Source organism: Cygnus olor, chromosome 16, assembly GCF_009769625.2.
Source record: "Cygnus olor isolate bCygOlo1 chromosome 16, bCygOlo1.pri.v2, whole genome shotgun sequence".
Lineage (NCBI taxonomy): Eukaryota > Metazoa > Chordata > Aves > Anseriformes > Anatidae > Cygnus > Cygnus olor.
In genome coordinates this window covers 1159326-1181048 of record NC_049184.1, presented here as the reverse complement: position 1 = coordinate 1181048, position 21723 = coordinate 1159326, and the positions used below count along the sequence as shown (strand labels likewise).

Below are 21723 nucleotides of genomic sequence, written 5' to 3'. Positions count from 1 at the left end.
AACGATGCTCAGCCATGGTTGTGCCTGTGCCCGCTACACGTGCCCTGGCACTAGGGTCCCCAGGGGGAAGAAAATTTCTCATTGTTTGTCACAGCAGAAGGATTGGAAGCCACCCAGCTTTGTTGTCGGGCAGCAGGTTTAGGAGTGCTCTGTCTGGAAGCACAAAATGAAGTTATACGAGTCTGCAAAGCAGGGTGTCGTGCAAACAGGTTTAAGAAGAAATGGGACAAATTCAAAGAAGGGAGGTCTGTCAGTTAATGGTTAATGGTCCAGGTGCACCGCTGCCGCAGGATATCTCCCACATGCTGTTAGCAGGAGATCTTAGCAGGGGAATACTCATTTTTCGTGCATCCTGTGTCTGTTTCTCTTTCTCCTGGCAGTTGATGCAGGCTGCAGACTCACGTGGGCCTTTGGGCTGATGAAGTCTGGCAGTTCACATGTAGGGAATGGTGATGGAGCAGCATTACCAGGATGCAGAGGAACATGCTGGAGGTGTAAGGAAGGGGCAGGATGGGCTAAGGCACTGTTGTGGATGGAACTGCTTGTTTAGATCCAAACCAGGAGCACAGGAGCAGCTCAAGGCCTGGGAGGCTCCTACCCTGCAGGCTGGAGCCTGCCTGCACCAAGGGCTTCGGGCCAGGTTGAGGTCTGTGAGGCGCAGTGGTAGAGCACAGAAATATTGAGACAACAGCTTCTGCTGTGCTAAAATATGTGTCCCGTGGCTGGGTTCTGAATCCACATTGTTTGCTGCATTTTTAAGACATTTTTTGGCAGGAAGGCGTTCGAATCTGTTCCAGAAGGTATGCTCCTGCATGTGCATTGCCTGGATTTTAACTTGTTATAAAAGGAGAGGCTCTTCAGGAAGCTCTTTGCATGTGTTTTTAGGCCAGCACATGGAAAAATATTTTCCTTTGCAAACTGTTTTTCACTGTGTGGGTTGTGAGGAGTCTTCTGTTCCTGAGCTCCTGGGGCTACTGTGGTACCACAGGAAATAACAGATCAGCTTGGATTTTACAGACTCATCATGTGCTCAGAGAAGTGCAGTTACCTTGTGTTAGCCTGTCCTGGTCCGTGCAGGCTAAAGCTACTTGTCCCTGCACCACAGGGCTCAGCCAGGGAGGGGAGGCAGTACCTGGCCGCCCTGCTGAGGACAGCCGACTGCGTTTTGTGCTGCGGGCAGGGCCCTAGCTGGGCGTTTTGAGAGCTGCCAGATGGTCAAGTTGGGCCAATGGCTGCAAAAAGCAGCGGCTAAGGCCGAATCCCACTCATCTCCCTTGCCTTTCTTTCCTCTCCAGCTCACCACTAGCTTCTGGGCCTTTCTGAGTCCCCTCCACACCCCGCAGGTGCCCTGGGAGCCGGCAGCGCTCGCAGCAGGGCCGACCTCGGGCGCATCACAGGAACGCGTGCTGCTCCTGCAGGGTGCGGCTCCCTGATGGAGCTGCCATTCGTTCTGTGCCAGTGGCAGCAGCAAGCCCATCACCCTGTGCCTCAAGGCTCCATCTGCTTTTTTGGCCATGCAGCTCCGTGGGTAGTAGCAGGTCCAGCCCCTTGTGCAGAGGGCGAGTTTAGTTGTCAGTTTATTTGCTCGAAATTCCGTTGGTCAGTGCATGGCCCCAGAGCCCCCCTTGGGTCAGAGGCCGCAGCTTGAGCATCGCTGGGAGCAGGATGCCTTGCCACACACAGCACAGGATGTAGGGTTTAGGCCTTTCCCAGGGTGTTTTCTGGGAAAACAGGCTTCACCTAAACACGCCCTGGTGCTGCCCACTTGTCAGCAGTGCAGGCTCTCTGAAGTAACCAGTTCCGTTGCAAACCGTGTTGAAGTCTTAGGGTGATCGTGGGTTTCACGGTCTAATTACATTGTGAAAAAGTGTTTCCTATCATTAGTTTTGAAGGCGCTGCCTCCCGTGTAATTGTTCAGTTATATAGACACAGTGCAGTCTTTTTCCCATTCACTCCTTTGTAAACTGGAGGACCCTTCACTTTGGGTCTGTACATTTTAACAACAGAAGCAGTAACCCGACATACTGAAACATCACAAAACAGTTCACTGTGTTTGTTTTCTTTAATTCTTAGACATTCCCAGTATAAATCATGTCTGGAATTAGCAGGATTTTTGCATACAGAGAGTATTTTGCTTTAGATATTCCCCAGAGAAATTCTTAAAATTGACTTTCCTTTTTGCCTGTGGGATGCTGTTGTACCTCCTTTGGCATTTCTCCAGTGTAACAGGGAGGCTGCACTCCAGACGTTAAAGTCGACCAGATTCATTGAGGCAGGGTGTGCTTGTTTCATCTAGGGGAGCCAAGGGCTGTGGTTTGTCTGCTGGCTGAGAAGAGAAAAGCACAGCTTTTCTGGAGGAAAGCACAGCTCTCCCCTTCATGACTTGTCATTTTGCTTGGGGAGAGCTTGATTTCTCTCTACATTGAGAGGATTTGAGGAACTCCGGGATCCTGACCAGCTTACCTAAGCTACAGAGTGCTTGAAAGGCTGATCTGAAATAAGCACCATCTGACCAGAATGTAGATCTTAAAAGCCACAAGTATTTTGAACTCTGCTGCAAGCTTTGAGCCTGGCAAGGAATCAAATAGGGCAGATCTATTCACTGCTTTCAGCAAGCAATTTGGGTTTGATTTGAAAAAGAACAAAAGGCCAACGGTTTTGGAAAAACTCTCCCAGCAATCAGTGCTCTGTCAGTGCAAATATTTCCCTTGGTGTCATGGGGGGATTAGCTCTGTGAATCCTGGCTCCACTCACCCTTAAAGTTCACTGAACCAAGCACAACAAGAGCAGCCGTTCTTGCAGAGGGCTGCAGCTCTCGCAGCGAAACTCCTGGGCTCTGGTGTGTCAGGTTTGCCATGCATCACAGAGCACGCGTGAGCGTTATGTTAAAAGGTAATGCTGGAGGAGGTTGCTGCCAGGAAAGTGAGGAAGCTTCCTGCAGGGCTTTGGGAAGATGGTCTCCACTTTTCTGTGCCTCCCCTTGCAGTCGTGAATTTAGGCTCGGTGCTCTCTGGCCCTGGCACGTTGCTGCCTCTCTGACTATCCCAGTTCTTGAATCATAAACAATTTGTTTAAAGCACTCGAAATCTTTCCTGGCAAGAGACTACCTCTGCATGCTCTTTGGTTGAGATCGAGCGATATTTAAATACCCAGTCCTGTGTGTGTGAGTCCCACAACTCTGGCTCTGCAGCAGGGAATGAGGACTCATGCTCACATGCATGCCCAGGCTGTGAACGCCAAGCACTGAGTCAGGACGGGGTCAGACTGTGTGTGTGCAGGGCTGTGATCTGCACAAGCAGGGGTGGGAGGTGCAGAGTGCCAGCCTTGAGTCAGAAGTCAAATCCCTCCAAGCCCAAGCAACAACTCGCACTGACACTGCCTTTCTCCGGGGCCACGATGCATCGGCATGCTCCACGTGAGGTTTCGGCAGCCTCTGCCCTGCCTGCAGAACAGGCTGCGCAAAATGGGGGCGGATGTTTGTACCAGTGCAAAGTGCTGCGCTGGTGCTTTGCAGAGACCTGCGGCATGGCGTGTGCACAGTGTTGTGGGCTGACGTCTTGTTTATCCTTCCTGCCAGGTCTGCCCATCAGCACGTATGCCAAATACTGCTACCGCAAACTCCAGAAAGTAGCCGTCACCGGAGGCAAAAAGGTGAGTTGCTGCCCCAGTGCTGGGGGCTCAGGCTGCCTGCATGGCACTCTGCTTTCCAGGTCCCAGAGAAATCCGTCCCGTGGTGCTTGGAGGCCACTGCTGATTCAGTGATGGAAAATGGATATACAGAGAGTGGAGGAGGCTTGGTCACGGCTCCTCTCCCCGTGGATGTGTGGGACAAGGCTGCTGCCTGGCTCCTGCTGTGCTCCTGCTTGAGAGCAGTGCCTGCTGTGCTGCTGGCCATAGAGCTGAGTGCTTGCTTTGGGGACATGGACGACAAAGCTGATGGTCGCCTGTCTCCAGGGCAGTAGGAGCTGTCTGTGCAAGGGATGTCCATCACTGGAGGAGTCTCCGTTTGCTCACTGAGAGCTTGCCTGGGCCTGGTCTTGCAGTTGGCTTACTGTAGAGTTGCCCGTTTACAAAGTCATGCAGTGGAGATGCCTGGTACAGAGGGGAACCTCTGTGCCGTGCATTATCTGGAAATCCCCCTCCTCCCTTTCCTCTGCATGGAGCTGTGAATGCTGGCATGCAGCCCCAACCTGTCCATCCTAAGTCTCTGAGCCAGATCCGGTTGTCTTTTATTTCTGCAAATCCCTCCGGGGCCTCCCTGCCATCTGGACTCCATGTACAGTAAGTGAATAGCTGAAATACCTCGGGAGGGGTGATGGCTCCAGGGCGTCCCTGTGGGGGCAGAGCAGGAAACGTCCAGGCATGCATCACACACCACCACAGCCCCTGCCTGCTGCTGCCTGCCGAGGGGTCAGCAGAGCCCACGGGAGAAGCGCTCATCCCATCCTGTGCTCTGTGCTTTCACTCGCCAGGCAATCTTAAAAGCCTCTTCCAAAGCATCCATCAGAAGAAACGTGTCCTGGATGCTCCCTTGGTGCCTGCTTCTCAGAGAGCTTTAGCAGCTCTTAGGGTGAAGCTTTCCCTGATCTAAAGCCAGGCCCTGGGCTTGAACATGCCTGGGATTCTCTTTTCCCAGGGCTGTTTTTCAGCTGTCCCGTGGCCAAGCGTTTGCCTGGTGCCAGGGCTGGTGTACACGTGCCCTCTGCCGGCCTCGCCATGGCCCAGGGACAGGCTGGGCCCTGTGCCTTCCTCTGCCACACCAGCGCAACTGAGCTGCCTCAGACCCAGCGCTGATGGAGTTGTTACCACGTGCAAATCCCTGCAAAAACACCCCAAACTCTCCAAAGCTGCCTTCTGCCAGCAGGCAGCAGCTTCTGTGCTCCTTTTGAGATGAATGAGTTGAACCCTCCTGATTTTGGCACGCGCAGAGCCAGAGCTTTGCTGCTGCAAGGGGCTCCCAGGGGGACATCGAGGTGGCACGCACACGAGCAGCCCTCTCAGCCCACAGCTGCACTGAGCTCTCCTCTGTCCCCAGGGCCTCCGTAAACCAACAGTAGAAGAGATAACGCACGCCAGAAATGCCATCGTGACACCGTCACTCTTTGGCAGTTCTCTGGAGGAAATTATGCTGCGGCAGCAGGACATGTATCCGGGTCACAAGCTGCCGTGGGTGCAGACACAGCTGTCGCAGCAGGTCCTGGCACTGGGAGGAGAACAGACAGAAGGGATTTTCAGGTGAGCTTCTGCGACTCTGTGTTGCTTTTGATCCACCCACACTATCAGCCCTTAAAGCTGAGAAATCAAGATTGTCCTCCATGTGATTCCCCTTCCCTGAGAATAGCACCCTGTCACAGATCACAAGAAAAAACAAACAACTTTTCCAGGTTCAGGAGTCATCTGTGTAAGTAGCATCAGTCCATTTGCATGCATTAGCACAGAGGGGACACTGCAGCTGTGATCTGCACTTGTGACAGCACGTACCCAGGCACAGCACTGAGCTTCTATCATAGAATTATTAAGGTTGGGAAAAACCTTCAAGATCAATCATCTGGTTCAACCATCCCCCTACCACCGCTGTCACCCGCTAAACCATGTCCCTAAGCACCACGTCCAACCTTTAACACAACTTAAACAGTAGTTGCCAGTACAGGGAAGGGCCAAGCTTTTGGGTTCCTGGTGGAGCCTGCAGCTACAGCTGTGGTGTGTGAGTTTCCCACACCTCTTCTGGAGGAAGCCTGTGTGTCCTGCTTGTTTCAGTGGCGGGGGGATGCTGCTGCCGAGAAGTGCAGGGATGGCCCAGTAGGTGGAAAGCTGAATTTAACTGGGAGTGACTGGCACCAAACAGGGACTAAAGCACAGCACAGCACTGTACTGCTGTGACTTGCAGTGTCCCTTGCAGAAGGCAGGCTGTAGAGGAGGGAGCTTTTCTAAGAGTAGCTTGCAGGGACCTTACTACAGTGCCCTGTTTGTAGGTTTGCTGCTTTTCTCCTGCTTTCAATGTGTAATTAACACTGGAGGAGAAGTTACAGACAATTATCATACATGGGATCTCCCTGAACATATCATGCTGAAAGGCAGACCGGTGCCAATCAGAACTCTCTCCAGTGACTGAAAGCAATTATAAAGGATGACAGAATCTGTCGGATAAAAGCTCATCAAATGCAACACTTCAGCCTTGGTGATGCACAAGACTCGGGGTATTTTGCTCCTGGGTGAACATGTGAGGATTCAAGGGAGACAGAGAATCTGTATGATGAACACAGGGGTTTAGGGGTTGGTTTGGTTGCTGTTTTTTTTTTAGTCATTGTTGTTTGTTTTAAGACTTTAATTAGTTTTTCAGTTATTAAATGTAATTTAAGGTAGCTAGCAGAAGACTCAACTTTGCCCTGCAATAGCTTCTAATATCTTGGCTTATTTAGCCAGAGGTGCTTCTTTTGTCTGGCCTGAATGTTTTGCGGGAAGGCCCAGTTACAGGAAATAATTGCTTCTGAGGACAAAATGACAGTGGATGTCTGAGTTAGTGGGAAGGAGACAGGTGTTTCTTCCACACCCATCTTAAAGCTGTGTCTCAAAGCAGACAAGCCATTCTTTCTGATGAACTGCTTCTGTAGCTACTGCTGCTGTGTGCTCCCTTCTCCCCAGGGTCTCAGAAGCAGTTTTGGAGCCACCATTTGCTGGCGTGCTGCCACGCTGGGCACATTGCCGAGTACTGTGCGCTCTCTGAAGCGTTCTTGCTGTGCTTCTGTTTGCAGGATACCTGGTGACATAGACGAAGTCAACGCATTGAAGTTGCAGGTGGATCAGTGGAGAATCCCAAGTGGCCTCAGTGACCCCAACATCCCAGGTAGGGGAATGCTGCATGTGTGCACGGTGCAGCCTTAGCCATGGTACAGTGCAGCAGGGAGGGTGGAGGAGCAGCCCAGGATGCATGCTGCTGTTTGGGGACACGTACACAGTGCTGTACTCTGCAAGCTGTCTTCACCAACTGGCTTTTTATTCTGTGCCTTTCTGCTGCTTTTCCAAATGCTGTCCATGGGAAAGCACCGGGGGTGGTGGAGGGTCCATCGGAGCGAGGCTGTATGAGCCCAGCAGCCTGCAGGGCAGCTGGGAGTCGGTCAGGAGCAGCACTCTTCTTTCCAGCAACTCTGACTTGCCCTCTAAGGTGAAACGGGACAACTGCAGAATCCTTCCTCTGTCCTCTGGTTCCTGAGGCATTCAGTCTCTGTCAAGTTTGTCTCTGAACATAGTGGGGAGGTAACCAGAGCTGTTCTCATGCACTCTGCTTTCTGCCCAGCCTCTCTCCTCAAGCTGTGGTATCGGGAGCTGGAGGAGCCTGTGATCCCCCAGCAGTTCTACAAAGAGTGTATCAGTAACTACGAGAACCCTGACGCTGCCGTGGCTGTGGTGCATCTTTTGCCGGAGCTCAACAGACTGGTGCTGTGTTACCTCATACACTTTCTGCAGGTAGGCAGCCCCAACCATCCTTGCCTCTGATGCCAGCCAGGAGCATGGAGCACAAGGGGGGGCACAGTTGGCGGGCCATCTGTAGTGCGCCATCAGCTGGCGTTTAGGATCTCTCATTTGTATTTAAGGTGGGATTAATGGAGGGAGGTTTGCTGGGCTTGTCCCTTGTTGGAGCAATAAACTATATTCTCGATCTTGTGGAGTATGGGGCTGGTCCCAAAGGAACAGGTTGAGATCTGCAAGGTGTTCCTGTCTGCTGAGGCTCCCACACCATCAGCCAAGTCAGAGCATGGTGGTCTTGCCCTGTGAATGCGTGGCTGTTGGGGCACTGTCCTTCAAGGAGGCCACATCTCTGCTGTCCTTGCATCTCTTCTTAGGCCACGTTTGGAGTCTCTTGCCCTTTTCTACTGCTACAGCTCAACTTTTCCTTATTACCTGCAGATCTTTGCTCAGCCATCAAATGTGGGCAGAACGAAGATGGACGTGAACAACCTGGCCATGGTGATGGCCCCTAACTGCCTGCGCTGTCAGTCTGACGACCCTCGCATTATCTTTGAGAACACACGCAAGGAAATGTCCTTTCTTCGCATGCTGATAGTGCACTTGGACACCAGCTTCATCAAAAGGCTGGTTTGAGGCACTGGCCCTGGGGTCCAGGACATTGCCCTGGGGAGTCATTGGGTGCCTGAAGTCTTCTCCTCTCTGCTTAGATTTCTTCTGTTGTCCTTGCTGCTTTCACACCCCGGGTTAGCCCCTGAACGTCTCTCAACATGTCCCTTCAAGGACAAGGACTAGACATTCTTGAAAGGCTTGGGCATTTCAGCAGCAGGACCTGGAAGTCCTTGGACATGCCAGGCCAGTGTGTGTCAGAGGGGGGGAAGGCTTCCTCCTTGGAGCTACAGAACTGGCTGCATTTTGAAAGGGCTGTGACATCCATGAGACAGCTGCCTGAGGCAGTGAGATTCTCCATCTCCCTTCCGGAGGAAGAGTTGGCTTCAGGTAGGAGGACATCACTCCTGTATTGTGGCACAAGCTGGTCCTGGGGGACATAACTGCCTCACAGGGGATAACTCCGCTGCTATGGAGCCAGCCTGGTTTACCTCTGCAGACTGTTGGTTGGAAGCGTGAGGGTGGTTCTGGCACCCCGTGGTGCTGTTGGTAGATGGATGTGAAGGTGCAGGGGGTTGGCTGAGTCAGAGGGATTCCTGGGACTGCCCTGATGAGTGGAAGCATGCTGCAGCCCAAGGAGAGACGTCTGAGCCTCTGCTGCTGGGTGGCCAGCCAGCCAGACATCCTGTGCCTGGGAGCTCGGGCAGGCCAGCTCAGCACAGCATCCACCTCGCCCTCTCCTTTAGGCAGTTTCAGAGCTGCACAGCAGTGTGGTCAGCCTGTGGGACCAGCCTTGCGTGGAGCTAAACCAGCACCACCTACACCATGGGGCCTGGGGACAAGAGGAAGGCTGTGCACCTGGCCACCTACAGGTGCAACAGCCTTGTTGGCATCCTCCTAATGTGGGCCATGTCCTCGAGGGGTAACCCCACCCAGCCTCGTAGCTCCTTTCTGCCAGGCCCTTGTTGCACGTGCCACATGAGCTGACACCAGTTTTCCTGAAGAACAGCTGAGAATGTGCCAGTGGTGCTCAGAGCGGCCTCCGCGGCTCCAGCACCCCCTTTTCCTGGCAGCAGGTCCTTCAGACAGCTCTGCCCACCCTCTGGTTCAGCCCTGGTCCAAAGAAAACAGGGAAGACCACCAGTGGGAAGAAGTGCTCCTGTGCTGAGGTGTGCCCTTCCAGGCAGGGCAGCAGCATTGCCTCTTGCCTGGAGTCAGCTGTGGCACCCGTGCTTTTCCCACCATATTCTCACTGGATCTGCAGAGGGTATAGGAAGGGAAGGGAAGAGGCAGGTCCAAACAGCTGAGGTGCAGTGGAGCCTGCCTAGGGTACTGTCAGGCTGGCAGCTCAGTGTCCTCTCTTTTGCTTTTAAACCCCCACAGCTCTCCATGTGCCACCAAGAAGTGAGGCACAGCAAGGGGCAGCACATAGATTTCCCTGCAGCCTCCAGATGCTGTTGCATGTTCCTTAGCAAGCAGCAATCTCTAATTCTGTGGCATCCTGGCATTATTCTTTTCATTTGAAGTGTTTTCTGTGCTGGAGGCAGATCTGCAGCAAAAAGCTGCATGCTGGGATCATTCATGCAATGCTAAGTCTACTGGTAGCATCCAAGGTTGCATTTGCATTTCTGCACCCCCTCCCTTTCAAGTGAGGACCTGGAATCGCCCTCTTTGGATTGCAGGAGCCAAGTGGGGAGCCAAGGAGTGAGGTTTCAAGCTGATGTCTGAACCTGAAACAAAGGCATGGACACAACGTGCCATGTGCAGGGGGTGCCCTGAGTCTGTTTGGATCTCTCTCTGTGAGTGGGGTTTCCAGGGCACAACTTTGCTCAGAGAGCTCCACAGTGCAAATCCATTTAGTGCCCAAATGAGCCGAGAGTCGTGGTCCCCCTTGTTATACCAGATGCTTCTGTGGTCCAGGAAACCTTGCTCCTTTGTCAGGATTAGCTCTGTCAAACATGCCAAAAAATGTGCAAGGATCTGCTTCACACACTCATCCTGTCTGAGTGCTTCCAAGGAGTTCAGCTCTGTTTCGCCTTCCAAAGTGCTGAGCACCTTGTGCTTCAGATTTGGGGCCACATTCAGAGAAACACAGAGACAGGCAGGCGGTTACCAGCTTTGCCATGTTTTGCCAAAATTTGAACCGTTGAACAGGTTCAGGGTGCCACATCCTGGCCCCATGAGGGCTGGAGCAGCCATGTGCTTGCCCCCTTCTTTGGGCTGCAGATGCGTGTGTCTGCAGCCAGCCACCAGACTGGTGATCCATGTTATTCCTTGCACTTAGCTGTAGCAGGCAATCAAACCATAGGCATTTGCTGCTATTACAAATGAATGCTTCTTGCCAGGGCTGTAAAATAGGCTAATAAATTACACTGGATATTACTTTCTTTGCCAACAGATTTGTAAATACAGATCAGTAAAGCAGCCTCTCTTCTGTTATAATAATAAATACAATCTCCATAGTTGTCCCTGGTTCTTTTTGTGAATCTGATGCGTGATTGTGCCTGCCTGGAGCTGCAGGTTTCAGCCTGGATGTCAGTGTTCATGAATAATATTTGGGAACCAGCATGACATCAGCACTTGGAAAGCAAGCTGTGGACTATTTCTGTTGTTTGTAAATCTCAGGGAGCTACTGTGGGGCGCTCAGTGAAACTGGGAAGAGATCACGGGGAAGCAGATAAAGGAGAATACTTTATACGGGAGCAGTTACCTTCTGCAGCCCTTCAGGGTCAGAAGGGAATTAGGCAAGTTTATGGGCTATAGCTCCACAAACGGGTAGTCAGAGGATAAGACAGGGATGTACTGCTAATATCCCTAATCCAGCAGCTGCGGGTGTCGCAGGCACCTGCTTCCTCTGCATAGTCTGTTCTCTTGCTGGAGATGTGGTTAGACAGGCTGCAGGGCTGACCCAGCTGGGGCATTTTTATGTTCAGATTGGAGGAGTTTCTGGATCTTTCCTCCCCACCCCAAGAAGGAGCTAGGAGCCATCTGTGTTGGTGCTCCAGACTCACACCGGTCACATCCTGTGGTGGAGCTGCAGCACAAGTGCTACCTTTGCCACTTCAGTCGGGTGGTGACAAGTTACTGTCCTGGGTCTCACCAGTGCTGCCGATGCTCTGGAGCTGATCATATCCTGGTGGCACGGGGAAAAGGCGGTGCACTTAGAGCAAAGCAAGTAAGGGCTGCTCCGGTCACCCCAGCAGTATGCAATCACCTGCGATGGCCAAATTGTGGTCTTCTCACCAGCTGTGCTGTCAGGACAGACAAGGAGTGGACCTGTAGCTCTCAGGACAGGCAGCAACAACAGCAGAAGGAAGAGCAATAGTCTTTTAACCTCAAACAGCCCTTTCCTAGGTGGAGGTTGGCAGCCTAACATTTAGGTGTTCCCCAAGGCTTTTCTGTGGAATGAGCTGATTTGGCCAAATCAATAAAGCCCACAAACCAAGGGCTTCAGCTCAGGCTTGGAGGCTTGGGCTTACTCCTGCACTCACCTTGGCCCGTCTTGTTGCCTGCACCGCTTAAAAAATTGAGTGCCAGCCAGGCTCATTACAACCTTGTGGCTGGTTCTCAGCTCCCACCTGCAGCGCAGTGAGACCCTGTGTGTGACAGTGGCTTGGGACACGGCTCACCTGTCCTCCGCACCCTGTGGAGAGGCAGCACATCCAGCTTGTCCTAGACCTGCCACTGGTTGCGGAAGGGTAATGTGTCCCAAGGGGTCTGCACCCTTGCAGTGCTGCATGCTCTGGGGGGTGGTGGTGAATTTCTGGCTGTTTTAGGCATAGCCTTTGCACAGGGCCTGGCGTTAGTTTTTTGTTGTTTCCTCCATCGTGTCCTGTGGATCTGCACACAGAAATGGTAAAAGCGATTCTGCCAGCTCCCAGCAACCTGCCCTCAGGTCTAAGCTCTGCACTCCACCCCAGCACCTCAGGAGGCTGGGCAGCTGCTGGAGCACGATGGGTGGCTTTGGGACCTCTCTGAAGGATGAGCTGGAGTGGCGGGGGGGGGACCCGCTTTGGCACCCCAGTGTTACAGGAGTGGTGCCCACAGGGCCACCCATGCTGCTCACCCACCACCCCTCTTGGTAGAGAAGCTTTTTGCAGTCTCTCCTCCCCTTGTAAATGTGAGGTGCCCAGGAGTTGTGTCTCATCCCCCAAAATCCCAGGCTGTGGGAGACCAGTTTTTAGCCTAACCTTCACGTTAAGGTTTGCACTAAATCATCCCTGTGGCAAGACACAGAGGAACAGGGAAGCCTGCATCAGGAGCCCTGCAGCATAGCAGAGGGGCACGGATGGGAGAGTCCCTGGCCTGATGCTGCCCCAGCATGGGTTTGATGTGGGCACGGCAAACCAGTGGCAAATTCAGCAGAACTGGCTAGTGGAGCTGGCACTGAGCTGGGGCTCTGCGGAGCAGCGCTCAGGCTCTGGCACACCCAGAGATCGTCAGTGGGACAATCATCAAGGATAAAATGGATAAAGGTGATTTGCTTGGTAAGTGTTGCTGCTTTTAGAGCTCCTGTTGTCCTGTAATATTTGTCACCCACACTTAATGGTGGAGAGAACCAGGTGCAGGTGGTTGAGGAACCATCTAGGTTCCATCCTTGAGGAGGGATGGACCCTCTATAGAGCTGCTGGAGTTGAATGCTTCCAGGTGGCCATGAGGGAAAACTTTTGGGACATATTGTAGCATTGAGTTGCTTATCAGTCAGTTTTCCTTTCAAAGAAGGGGGCACCATTTCAAGACTCTGCCCAGTCCAGGAAAGTTTGAACCTACAGCTTCCAGGGGCTCCTCCTGCTGCAGCCTCCACCCAGAGCTTCCTCCTCCTCACCATCAAAGCCATTCCACTTTGTCTGAAGTGTTTGGTGTTTGCTGATATGGTAAAGGGAGCTTGAGTCCCTTCCTTGGCGGATTGCCTTCATCACTGCTGTCTGGAGGAGGAATATGGAGATGTGAAAACACAAGGTTGAATATGAAGTCTTTCTGCGAAAACGCAAGCAGAGAGAGCCCAGAGGTCTGGTTGCTGGTGTTGAGGGTCCCCAGGGAGGAGGGCAGGAGGGCTCAGGTGTTCACATGCACATCGGAGTTTCAAACTGAGGTTTCTTGGTATCGTAGTGCCTGCTTCACCTGCTGTTATTGGAGAGGAGGTGTCTCCTTGGGCCACCAGCCCTTGGGTTTAGCCAGCAGCTGCTATGTGCTGTTTGGCTTCTCACAGAGCGCAGGTGTGAGCTGGAGCCCAGTGCTGGGCTGCCGGGCCAAACCGCTGGTCAGAAAGAGAAACACAAGGGACTGGAACCTCAGCTGCCAGGCTTGGGAACTGGCAGGATTCCGGGCCCAAGCCCACGAAGCCATTTAGAAGCGCAAGACAAAGGTTGTTCCCACAAGATGCTGCTTCCCCAAAGAAGAACTAATGGCCTGTGTCAGCTCATCTCCACTCACAGCCCCATTTCCTCCATCCCACCTTGTGCCAGCTCTGGTGCTTCATTCAGATCACAAGCAACAGCGGTGACCACACGGGCTGCAGGGGGAATGTGGAAAGCAAGGAGGAGTGGGGCCCCTCTCTTTTGAGGCCACTGAGCTATTAGACTGTTCCAGCATGTGGTACAACCTCCCCTGAAATGACCCAGCCTTGGTTCCTGCTGGGGAAGACAAAGGTGTTCCAACTGTAAACAGTACCCAGATACTGGGCTTGGCTGTCCCTGCAGTGTGCGCTACCTCCTCACTCTCAGGCAGACCCTATGGCTCCAGGAGCCACAAAAGGGGCTATAGAGGGGGCCTCTATTGCCTTGAGGCAGATGACCCCAAAGAGGATGAGGAGATGGAAGGGGCTACAGCCTCCCCCTACTCCCAGTTGAATCAGCATGGGGGTGTCTAGGTGCCTTGATGTGCCTGCACGTCTCTGCCACTCTGCTCCATGGATGGGGCTGTGCTGGCCCTGCCCAAGCTGAGGGCAGACATCCTGCCTGGAGATACACAGCCAGTTCCCAGCCTCTCTGGTTGCTCTGGCCAATAGAGAAGGGGTGAGAAAATGGCCTAAGCTATAAACTGCCCAGGCATGGACTGCTGCTGTGCGGCAGAGGCACTGACTTGGCGAGTGATCCCCTACCCCTATGTGTGCCTCGGGGCCTTGCCCAGAGGTCAGCCAGACCTGGGGTGGCCTCCAGAAATGTTCCGACATGAGCCACTATGAGCAGGGCTGGACACAAAGCTCATCCTCGGACTGATCTTTGGTGTTGAGGGCACGGTCTATGGCTGTAAACTCCCCTGAGCCGTGCTGGCCCTCGTCTAATCCCCACCCAGCTCTGCAAAGCCCATGCTTGGGGCAGCCTCAGCACACCACCTCTGCTGGCAGCTGAGCCGCTCCATGCTCAAGCAGGGAGCGTGCGGCCTCCCTGCGCAGTGGCGCTGCTGAAGTGCGGGCTGCAGTGACCCCGCGTGGGCTGCATGGCACGCAGCTGCAGGCTCCCCTGCCTCTCGCTGGCCGGGCCGTTATGCAGGCGAAGATAAACTTCCACGGGCGCAGAGACACCCTTTGCATCTGCCACACCGGCCCCTTGGGTGGCTGGTCAAGGAGGAAGGGGGAGTCTTCTGCAGGGGATTTCTCCAACCAAATGCAGAGGCTGGCCTCACAGATGGCATTGCTTTGCAGCTGGTTCAGCCTCCTTTTATAGTCAATGCAAGAGGCGCTTTCTGATCGCGGATCCTCTTGTGCTGAAGTGGAGGCAGGAGGCTGGCTGGATGCGTTGCCCTTGCCACAACTTGCTGGATTTTCTCTCTTGAGATATGGGGAAACTGGTCAGCAAGCTCGGCTTGCCGACAGGCAAGAGAAGTGCCAGGGCCTGGAGCACACCCCTCAGCAGTTCAGCTGCCTGTGCTCAAGGCCAGCTTGGTGACAGCACAGTTGTAGAGCTGGCCTTGAAGAGAAAGAGGTGGAAAAGGAAAACACCTCACTGGGAACTTCCTCCTTCTCCTTTGGGAATGTCACCTAATCACAAAGCATCACCCTTGGTCTCTGCCTGAGCCAGGTCAGCTACTCCTGTGCCTGGCCGTGGATTTCCCTGACCCCAACACATGGACTGACTTTCTCCCTTGACCTTCCTGCCTCATCACTATGGGCTTGCATGCTGGACTCTTATCACTGTCACTGGATCTGTTCTGCTCCCCTTTTACCACTGGACTGCACAGTGTTGGGTAGGGCACTGCCTTCATGTTCTGTTGCCACCCCTGCTCCGGCTCGCCTGTCCCAGCACAGCACCCCACTCCTGCTGCTCCCTGACAGTGACTCACAAGGTTCAGGCACCTCTCATGTTGAATGCAGTAGGGACTTTGCAGGTGAGAAGAGCATCGCTTTCCAGAGTGGACAGACAAACCCTCCCTTGCCTGCAAAGCTCAGTTTGCCCACAGTTGCATTCATTGGTTTCTCTGATGTGTGAGACACTGGTTCCCAACTGATCCAGCTGAACTCCTGAGGGGGGCTGGGACCTGTCCCAGACAGGTGAGTACCGTAGTCACACTCCTCTTCTGTTTACACTAGGCAGGGACAAGCTGGAGGCAGGCACAGCACTGCTCTTTGCTGTGGATGTCAGCGCAGGGGGAGGCTGTGTTCTCCAGGAAAGGCTGTTGCTCTGCAGTCTGTGAAAACAGGCAGGTATATCTAACGTCTGAGGTTTTACAATAAATGTCAACCATGAACACTGACATCAGACACTGAATCTGAAGCTTGGACTATCCTCAAGGAAAAAGACATCACAAATTGGTATATACACTTCCATAGGTTGCCAAAAGTAGTTTGCTCTTGTGGGGGAGAAGGGGGCAGGAGGGAGATAAAGGGAGAATAAGACATTATTTCCTCCAACTCATAAACAACGGGATCTAGAAAGACCCATTTCTGTAGGGAAGGAAATGGTTTCTGACACCTGCTTTCTCATGACAGATGTTCTAAGGCTCAGTGTTTTTTAAGTGGTGAAAACTCTTTAATAAAATATAGTGCTCTAAAAACAAAATGAAACAAAACCATAAACACTACAATTACATTTCAGTGAAAGTATAAAAACAAAAAAGGAAATCTCTTTTCCTCAAAACTTTGGAGTGATTTTGTTTAGTTGCTTTTTATTTTAATTCACTCTGCATTCTTTTTTTCTTGCCTCTAGAAACCTGCAATGTTAAAACCACATGTGAGATTCCCAGGTTAAAAAAAAAATCCAAACTGATAACTACATTTTCTGCCACTTTTTTTTTTTTTTCCTGTTATGGTATTTTTAGCAAGTCATCCTGCTTCCACAAATTCACAGCACACAGCTCACAAGCTGTGAGAAACATTAACATACAAGAACATCAGAGAAACATTAACACAGAAGGTGCATTGCACCAGCCTTTGTGCTTGTTGGGTCCAGTGCTGTTCATGGCACTGGGGTGAGGCTGATGTCATTGGGTTTGTGCAGCGTCAGCAGTTTCTGTGATTATTTGGCAGGAGGAAGATGAGAGAAAAGTGCTTAGAGTCAGAGCTATGGGTTGCCCACTTACCTCGTTGCACGTGGCTGCACACACTGCTGACACACGTGGGGAGGCAGGGTACTCTGCAAACTGGGAAAAAAAAAAAAGCAACTCCTTAGTGACCGAAAATTGTTTCAGCTTTTCTCCATGAAATGATCATTTGAAATAGAAGCGATTATAAGTTAAACTTGTAATGATGGGAAATGATACAGCTTTACTTCTTTAAATAACCATTTCCAAGTCGCTTCTGTTCTGTTCTGAGTGTCTTTAATAGGTCTGGGCGGAGGCAGGCTGCGCTGGCTCCCTGCCTTCCCTCCTCCCAGGCTGGCACTACCTGCAGCACGAGCCCTGCAGGCACCTTGGCCACAACAGCTCCCCTTTCGTCCCTCAAACCTGGCAGGTGACAATCATTCACTTGTCTGGGGCCTCTGGGCAGAAAATGATGGATTATCTCAAGCTAACCAACTGAACCAGGAGAGTTTATCACCCACAGTGACAAATACTGCAATATTTGAAGTTAAGAACTTCAACCTGCAAAGATTTTGGCTGTTCTGTACCAGCTTGGTTTTTGGCTTTAAGTTATCATAAAACTCAGAAGAAGTGTTTCGATTTTCCTCTGCACTGCGCCATGCCTTCAGAAGGGCATGCAGCTCGGTCCGCACGGACGGGAAGCCAGCTGGATGAGGGGCGCAGCAATTCCCCCCGTCCGGCGGCGGCGGGACCTGGCCCGTGAGGGCCACATCTTGCTCCCCATCCCCTTCCACCAGCTCAGAGTACTGGGTATCCAGATAACAACTAGTCTTGCTGGTAAAGACTGAGGCAAAGGCGGCATTAAGCACCTCAGCCTTTTCCTCATCTCTCATCACTAAGTTTCCCCCCGCATCCAGTAAAGGATGGAGATTCTCCTTAGCCCTCCTTTTCATGTCAATGTATTTACAAAAACATTTTCTCTTATCTTCAGGGACATGACTCACCAAGCCACCATGTTCAACCTTTCCTTAAAAACCCCCAGAGGGACGGTGACGCCACCACCTCCCTGGGCAACCCGTTCCAATGCCTGACTGCTCTTTCTGAGAAGAAATGTCTCCTCATTTCCAACCTAAACCTCCCCTGGCGCAACTTGAGGCCATTCCCTCTAGTCCTATCACTAGTTATCTGTGAGAAGAGGCCGACCCCCAGCTCCCCACACCGTGGTTCGGGGTCACCGGGCGGGCCAGCAGCACGGGGCCGGGCCCCGGTTACAGCGCTGGGAGGCGCGACGACGAGCCCGGAGCAGGGAGAGCTGCCTGGGCTCCGAGCCGGGGGCCACAGAAGAGACGGACACAGCCCCTTTGGGCAGCGGGCACGAGGTTGTTTTTTTTGGTTTATTTCACCCTTTTACGGAGCTCTTGCCGCGCCCCACACCGGGGGGAGCGCCCGTCGGGAGGCCGCTCGCCGGCAGGGCCGGGGCCGTCCCGCGGCGCCCCGCGCAGCCCCGCACGGCGCTGCCGGCGCCCTCCCGCCCCTCGCCCGCAACGCCCCGGCCGCGAGGCGCCGGCGCCGATCTGGAGGGGCCGGGACCCGGGACCCGGGACCCGGTGCCGCGGCTGCCGCGCGGGGAGCGCGCTGCGCGCCCCCGCAGCGAGCGGGAGGGGCCGGCCCAGGCCCGCCTCCTCCGGCGGCGGGTGGCGGCGCCGCAGCGAGGCGGCCATTTTGTGGCGCTGCGCGGTCGGTGGCGCTGGGCTCGGCGCGCAGCGGGGTCCGGGGGCGGTTTCGCTCCGCTCTCACCCTTTGTCCCGTGCAGAGCCCTCGGTAAGAGCGCGGCGGCGCCCGGGCGGGCCGGGCCGGGCCCGCGCCTCCCGCCCGCCCCGCGCTGCGGGCCCGCGGCGTGGCGAGGCGAGGCGAGGCGAGGCGAGGGGAGGGAGGCCGGGCGCGGCGCGGCTGGCACGCGGCCCCGCGCACAAAGGGCCGGGCCGGGCCGGGGGCGCCGAGCGGGCGCCGCTTCCGCCTCGCCGGGGCCGGGGGGCCTGGGCCGCGCCCCCGCCCCCCCTGCTCCCTCTCGCCTCGCCTCCGCCCGCGCCCGGCGGCCCGCGGAGCCGCGCGGCCCGGCGCGGGCAGGTGAGTAGGAGCGCGCCGAGCGCCGGCGCCGCGGGGCCCGGCCGGCGGGGGCGGCCGAGTGACCTTGCGGCGGCGCCGGGGCCGGGGCCGGGGCCGGGCGGGCGGCGCCGCGGTGGCCGCAGGGCGCGGGGCCCGGGAGAGGCGGCGAACGGGCCCCGCGGCGCGGGCGGGGGAGCGGCGGGGCCGGGTCCCGGCGGGGGCTGCGGCGGGAGGTGCGCGGCCGGGGAGGGGCCGGCGGCGGAGCCCGGCCCCGGCGGCGTCAGGAAGCGGCGCGGGGCCGCTCCCGGCCGGCCCCGGTGGGGCTCTGCGGGGGGCGTCCGCGGCTGCTCCGCGCCCGGCCCGGGGACGAAGCGGGGCGAAGCCTCGTGTGGGGCCGGCGCCCGCGGGCGGTACCGGCGGCTTCGGAGCGCGTCTGCACTCCGCTGCTGCCCGTCTCCCTAAAACGTCTTCAGGGAAGCGAGGTGAAGATCGCTCCCTGCGCGAAGCCGAAAGCTGCTTCACGTCGTATGCGTTTGATACGTAGAATCGGGAGGCACCGTATTTTTTCCCGACAGACCTAGGTTCCAAATGGCTTACTTACGGGTTGTCGTACCGATTGGCTTGGGGCGCACACGCAAACCGTAGCCACAGTAGCACTGGGTTGATCAAGGAGGCTCTCAGTACAGTTTTGGGGGACGGTTACATCTCTACTGCTTGTTAAATATCTTGCTAGTATCGCAAACGGTTCTGTGATCCCATGCTATTGTTTCTAGCATAAACACTTGAATATAGACGAGGAGGGATATTTGAGTGTACAGGAGTCCAAACTGGATGAAATAAACTTATTCTTGCAGTGTACGGAATTTGGTATTGTACAGTATAGGCAAACGAAATGTAATTTGTTAAAAACAATGCTAATAACTTGAACTAATCTTATGTAGGTTTCTGTACAGAAGCTTGTAACTGAGCATCTGTACAAGAGAAATGCTTTGGACGTGGACTTGTTTAATTTTCTACTACGAGCAAGGACCAGTTTCCAAAAAAGCTCAACGAGAAGACTTGTAGCAAAGATCATTTGCAGTATAATTCTTTATTTTTTTTGTATGACTTTCAGTAGTTCAGGAATTGAAGGTGGTTTGGATAAATACTGATTGTTTGACCTAAGCCAGCTTGTGGGAGAGTTCAGTTTACATTCTACTGATAACTTTGTTGGTGTGTCCTGAATGGAAATAATATTTCACTTGAGCAGTCTGAGAGTAAAATCTGCTTGCCTGTAATCCAGAGTAACTAATTAAGGTCAAGTTGGGAATGAGGCTAGAATAGTAGTTGCTCATAACAGTGCTGCCTTGATTGAAATGTAAGAAGCATATAATTAATTCTTACCTTTAATTGGATAAGTTCTCTGAAGCTCTTTTTCTTGCTCTTATAGTTCCTGGCTAAGCTAAGCCACGATATTGACCTAAATTCTCCTCTTGGCCAGGGAAGGTGGGCGCAATTCCTAATTTAATTGTAGGGGATGTTAAATTCTCTGTCACTGCATCTTTTATTTATATCTGCGTTGCTAGCAGCTCAGTATTGTCTGTGGCTGTAATTTGTCAAACCTTGACAGAAGCTGACACTGTTGCTGCACTGCTGCCACTTGTCTTCTCTTGGTGCCCATATGGCACTGTCCTGTGCAGATGTGAGCTGAGCTAAAGAATGTGCATGGGGGCAGGATTTACTGTTGAGCCCCGTGCTTGCCTCAGTATTTAAACTGCATTCTTGATGGTTGCTTAATTGTGTAGATGTAGGTGGTTTTGTTGTTGTTTTTTCTTTTTAAGAATAATTGCAGATACCTTGCACATAGTGGCACATCACGTTGAGAAGTCTCGTGAAGTGTTTGTAACATGTCTGTTCTCTTTTTTTTATTATTATTTATTCCTTATCATCTTCAAACTTTTCTCCCTTGCTTGTTTACAGGTTTTTCTTGACTTCTTGTGCCTCCTGTAGGAAAAGACTGTTTTCAGGTAAGAAATAGTGACTTACACCTTTCAATTTGTCTTTACTGTCAAAATGCCAGTAGCTATATCACCTATGTTGTTCAAAAAACTGTTGGGTCTGGTGCCTTTTAAGGCAGTGTTCTTATGAAAGATTTTTTTTTTTTGTGGGTGCAAGCACCATTTTTAAGTGATCTTGTATGTGCAGGTGCATAGCATGTCCTGTGCTGACTTATGTGTGTGGCAGAAAATAACACAGGTTAGAACGTAGTGTTTACGGCTTTTTGAGACTACTTGCTAATTTCTTGACATGGCTTTGTGTGGTTTCACTGGGTTTGAGAACTTTCGGCAAGCCTTGTTTAGATTTAGCCAGCTGCAATCTGCCTAGTCTTTTCTTGAACTCTGTTTCAGGTAGGTTTCTGAAATGGGTTAGAAAGAAATGTACCTGTGTCAGTCTGTATCTCTATGTACCATGTTTTAAGGGGGGGGGGGAAGCTACTGCTTAGTGGGTTGGGGTTTGGTTTGGTTTTGTTTTTGTATGAAGTTGGCACGGAAGAGCCTTTCTAGTCTTGTCGTTGAGGTTAATATACTAGTTTAAAAACAGGTTTATTCTTCTGCTATTTATACTCAGCACTTCTCTACCAAAGAAATGGAGAATATCCTCTAGTTCTGCACAATGTTTTAGTGAAGGCACTGCCTCGAATGTCTAGTGTTCCAGCTTTAAAACTGAATGTTTTTTAGGACACAAATGGCAGTGCCATTGATGGGGCTTGAGTTAGGGTTTTCTTTAGTTTTAAATCTGAAACCTAAAAGGCTTCAGTAATGTAGCAGAGCTTACAAAAAGTACCAGACTTGAGTTGCTGCTTGACTCTACTGAAAGTTGCTAATGGCTTCTGCACGACATGATCCCCTGTGTTTATATAGGTCCTCTGCCTAGGTTACAGCTCCATCTTCTCAGTATTGTTGTTACTGGTATTGCAAAAAGATGCACTGGCTTTTTTTTTTTTTCCCTGATGCCTTTTCATCTCTGAGCTGGGGGATGAGTTCTACAAGCAGCCTTTAAGAGCACCTCTTTCCTTTCTTCTTGTAATAAAACTGTGAAGTTGCGTCT

The 21723-nt window shown here is 52.9% G+C and overlaps 2 protein-coding genes and 1 long non-coding RNA gene across 6 annotated transcripts in view; 2 read left to right on the top strand and 1 right to left on the bottom strand.

Moving 5' to 3' along the window:
* LOC121078815 (rho GTPase-activating protein 39-like) overlaps window positions 1–10535 on the top strand; it is a 52691-nt gene extending 42156 nt beyond the window's left edge. For all 3 annotated transcript variants that reach the window (XM_040575350.1, XM_040575351.1, XM_040575352.1), the window contains 5 exons: window positions 3578–3651; window positions 5036–5235; window positions 6753–6844; window positions 7295–7464; window positions 7906–10535. In XM_040575350.1, coding sequence (XP_040431284.1) covers window positions 3578–3651; window positions 5036–5235; window positions 6753–6844; window positions 7295–7464; window positions 7906–8100 — 731 coding nt within the window. In that variant the 3' untranslated portion in view covers window positions 8101–10535. The remainder of the gene's footprint in view (window positions 1–3577; window positions 3652–5035; window positions 5236–6752; window positions 6845–7294; window positions 7465–7905) is intronic.
* LOC121078817 lies at window positions 7326–16714 on the bottom strand. 2 transcript variants are annotated; one of them, XR_005824756.1, is made up of 3 exons: window positions 16591–16714; window positions 7900–16221; window positions 7326–7458 (listed from the first exon to the last, which is right to left on the bottom strand). It is a non-coding gene; the product is annotated as an uncharacterized LOC121078817 (long non-coding RNA). The 2 variants fall into 2 exon arrangements; XR_005824757.1 differs by having other exon boundaries at window positions 7900–15699; window positions 16591–16642.
* A 1490-nt stretch (window positions 16715–18204) lies between these two features.
* The window catches only part of PHF20 (PHD finger protein 20), a 77493-nt gene continuing 73974 nt past the window's right edge, over window positions 18205–21723 (top strand). The window contains 2 exon segments of the mRNA XM_040575349.1: window positions 18205–18351; window positions 20596–20642. The gene's annotated coding sequence lies outside the window, so the exon portion shown is untranslated.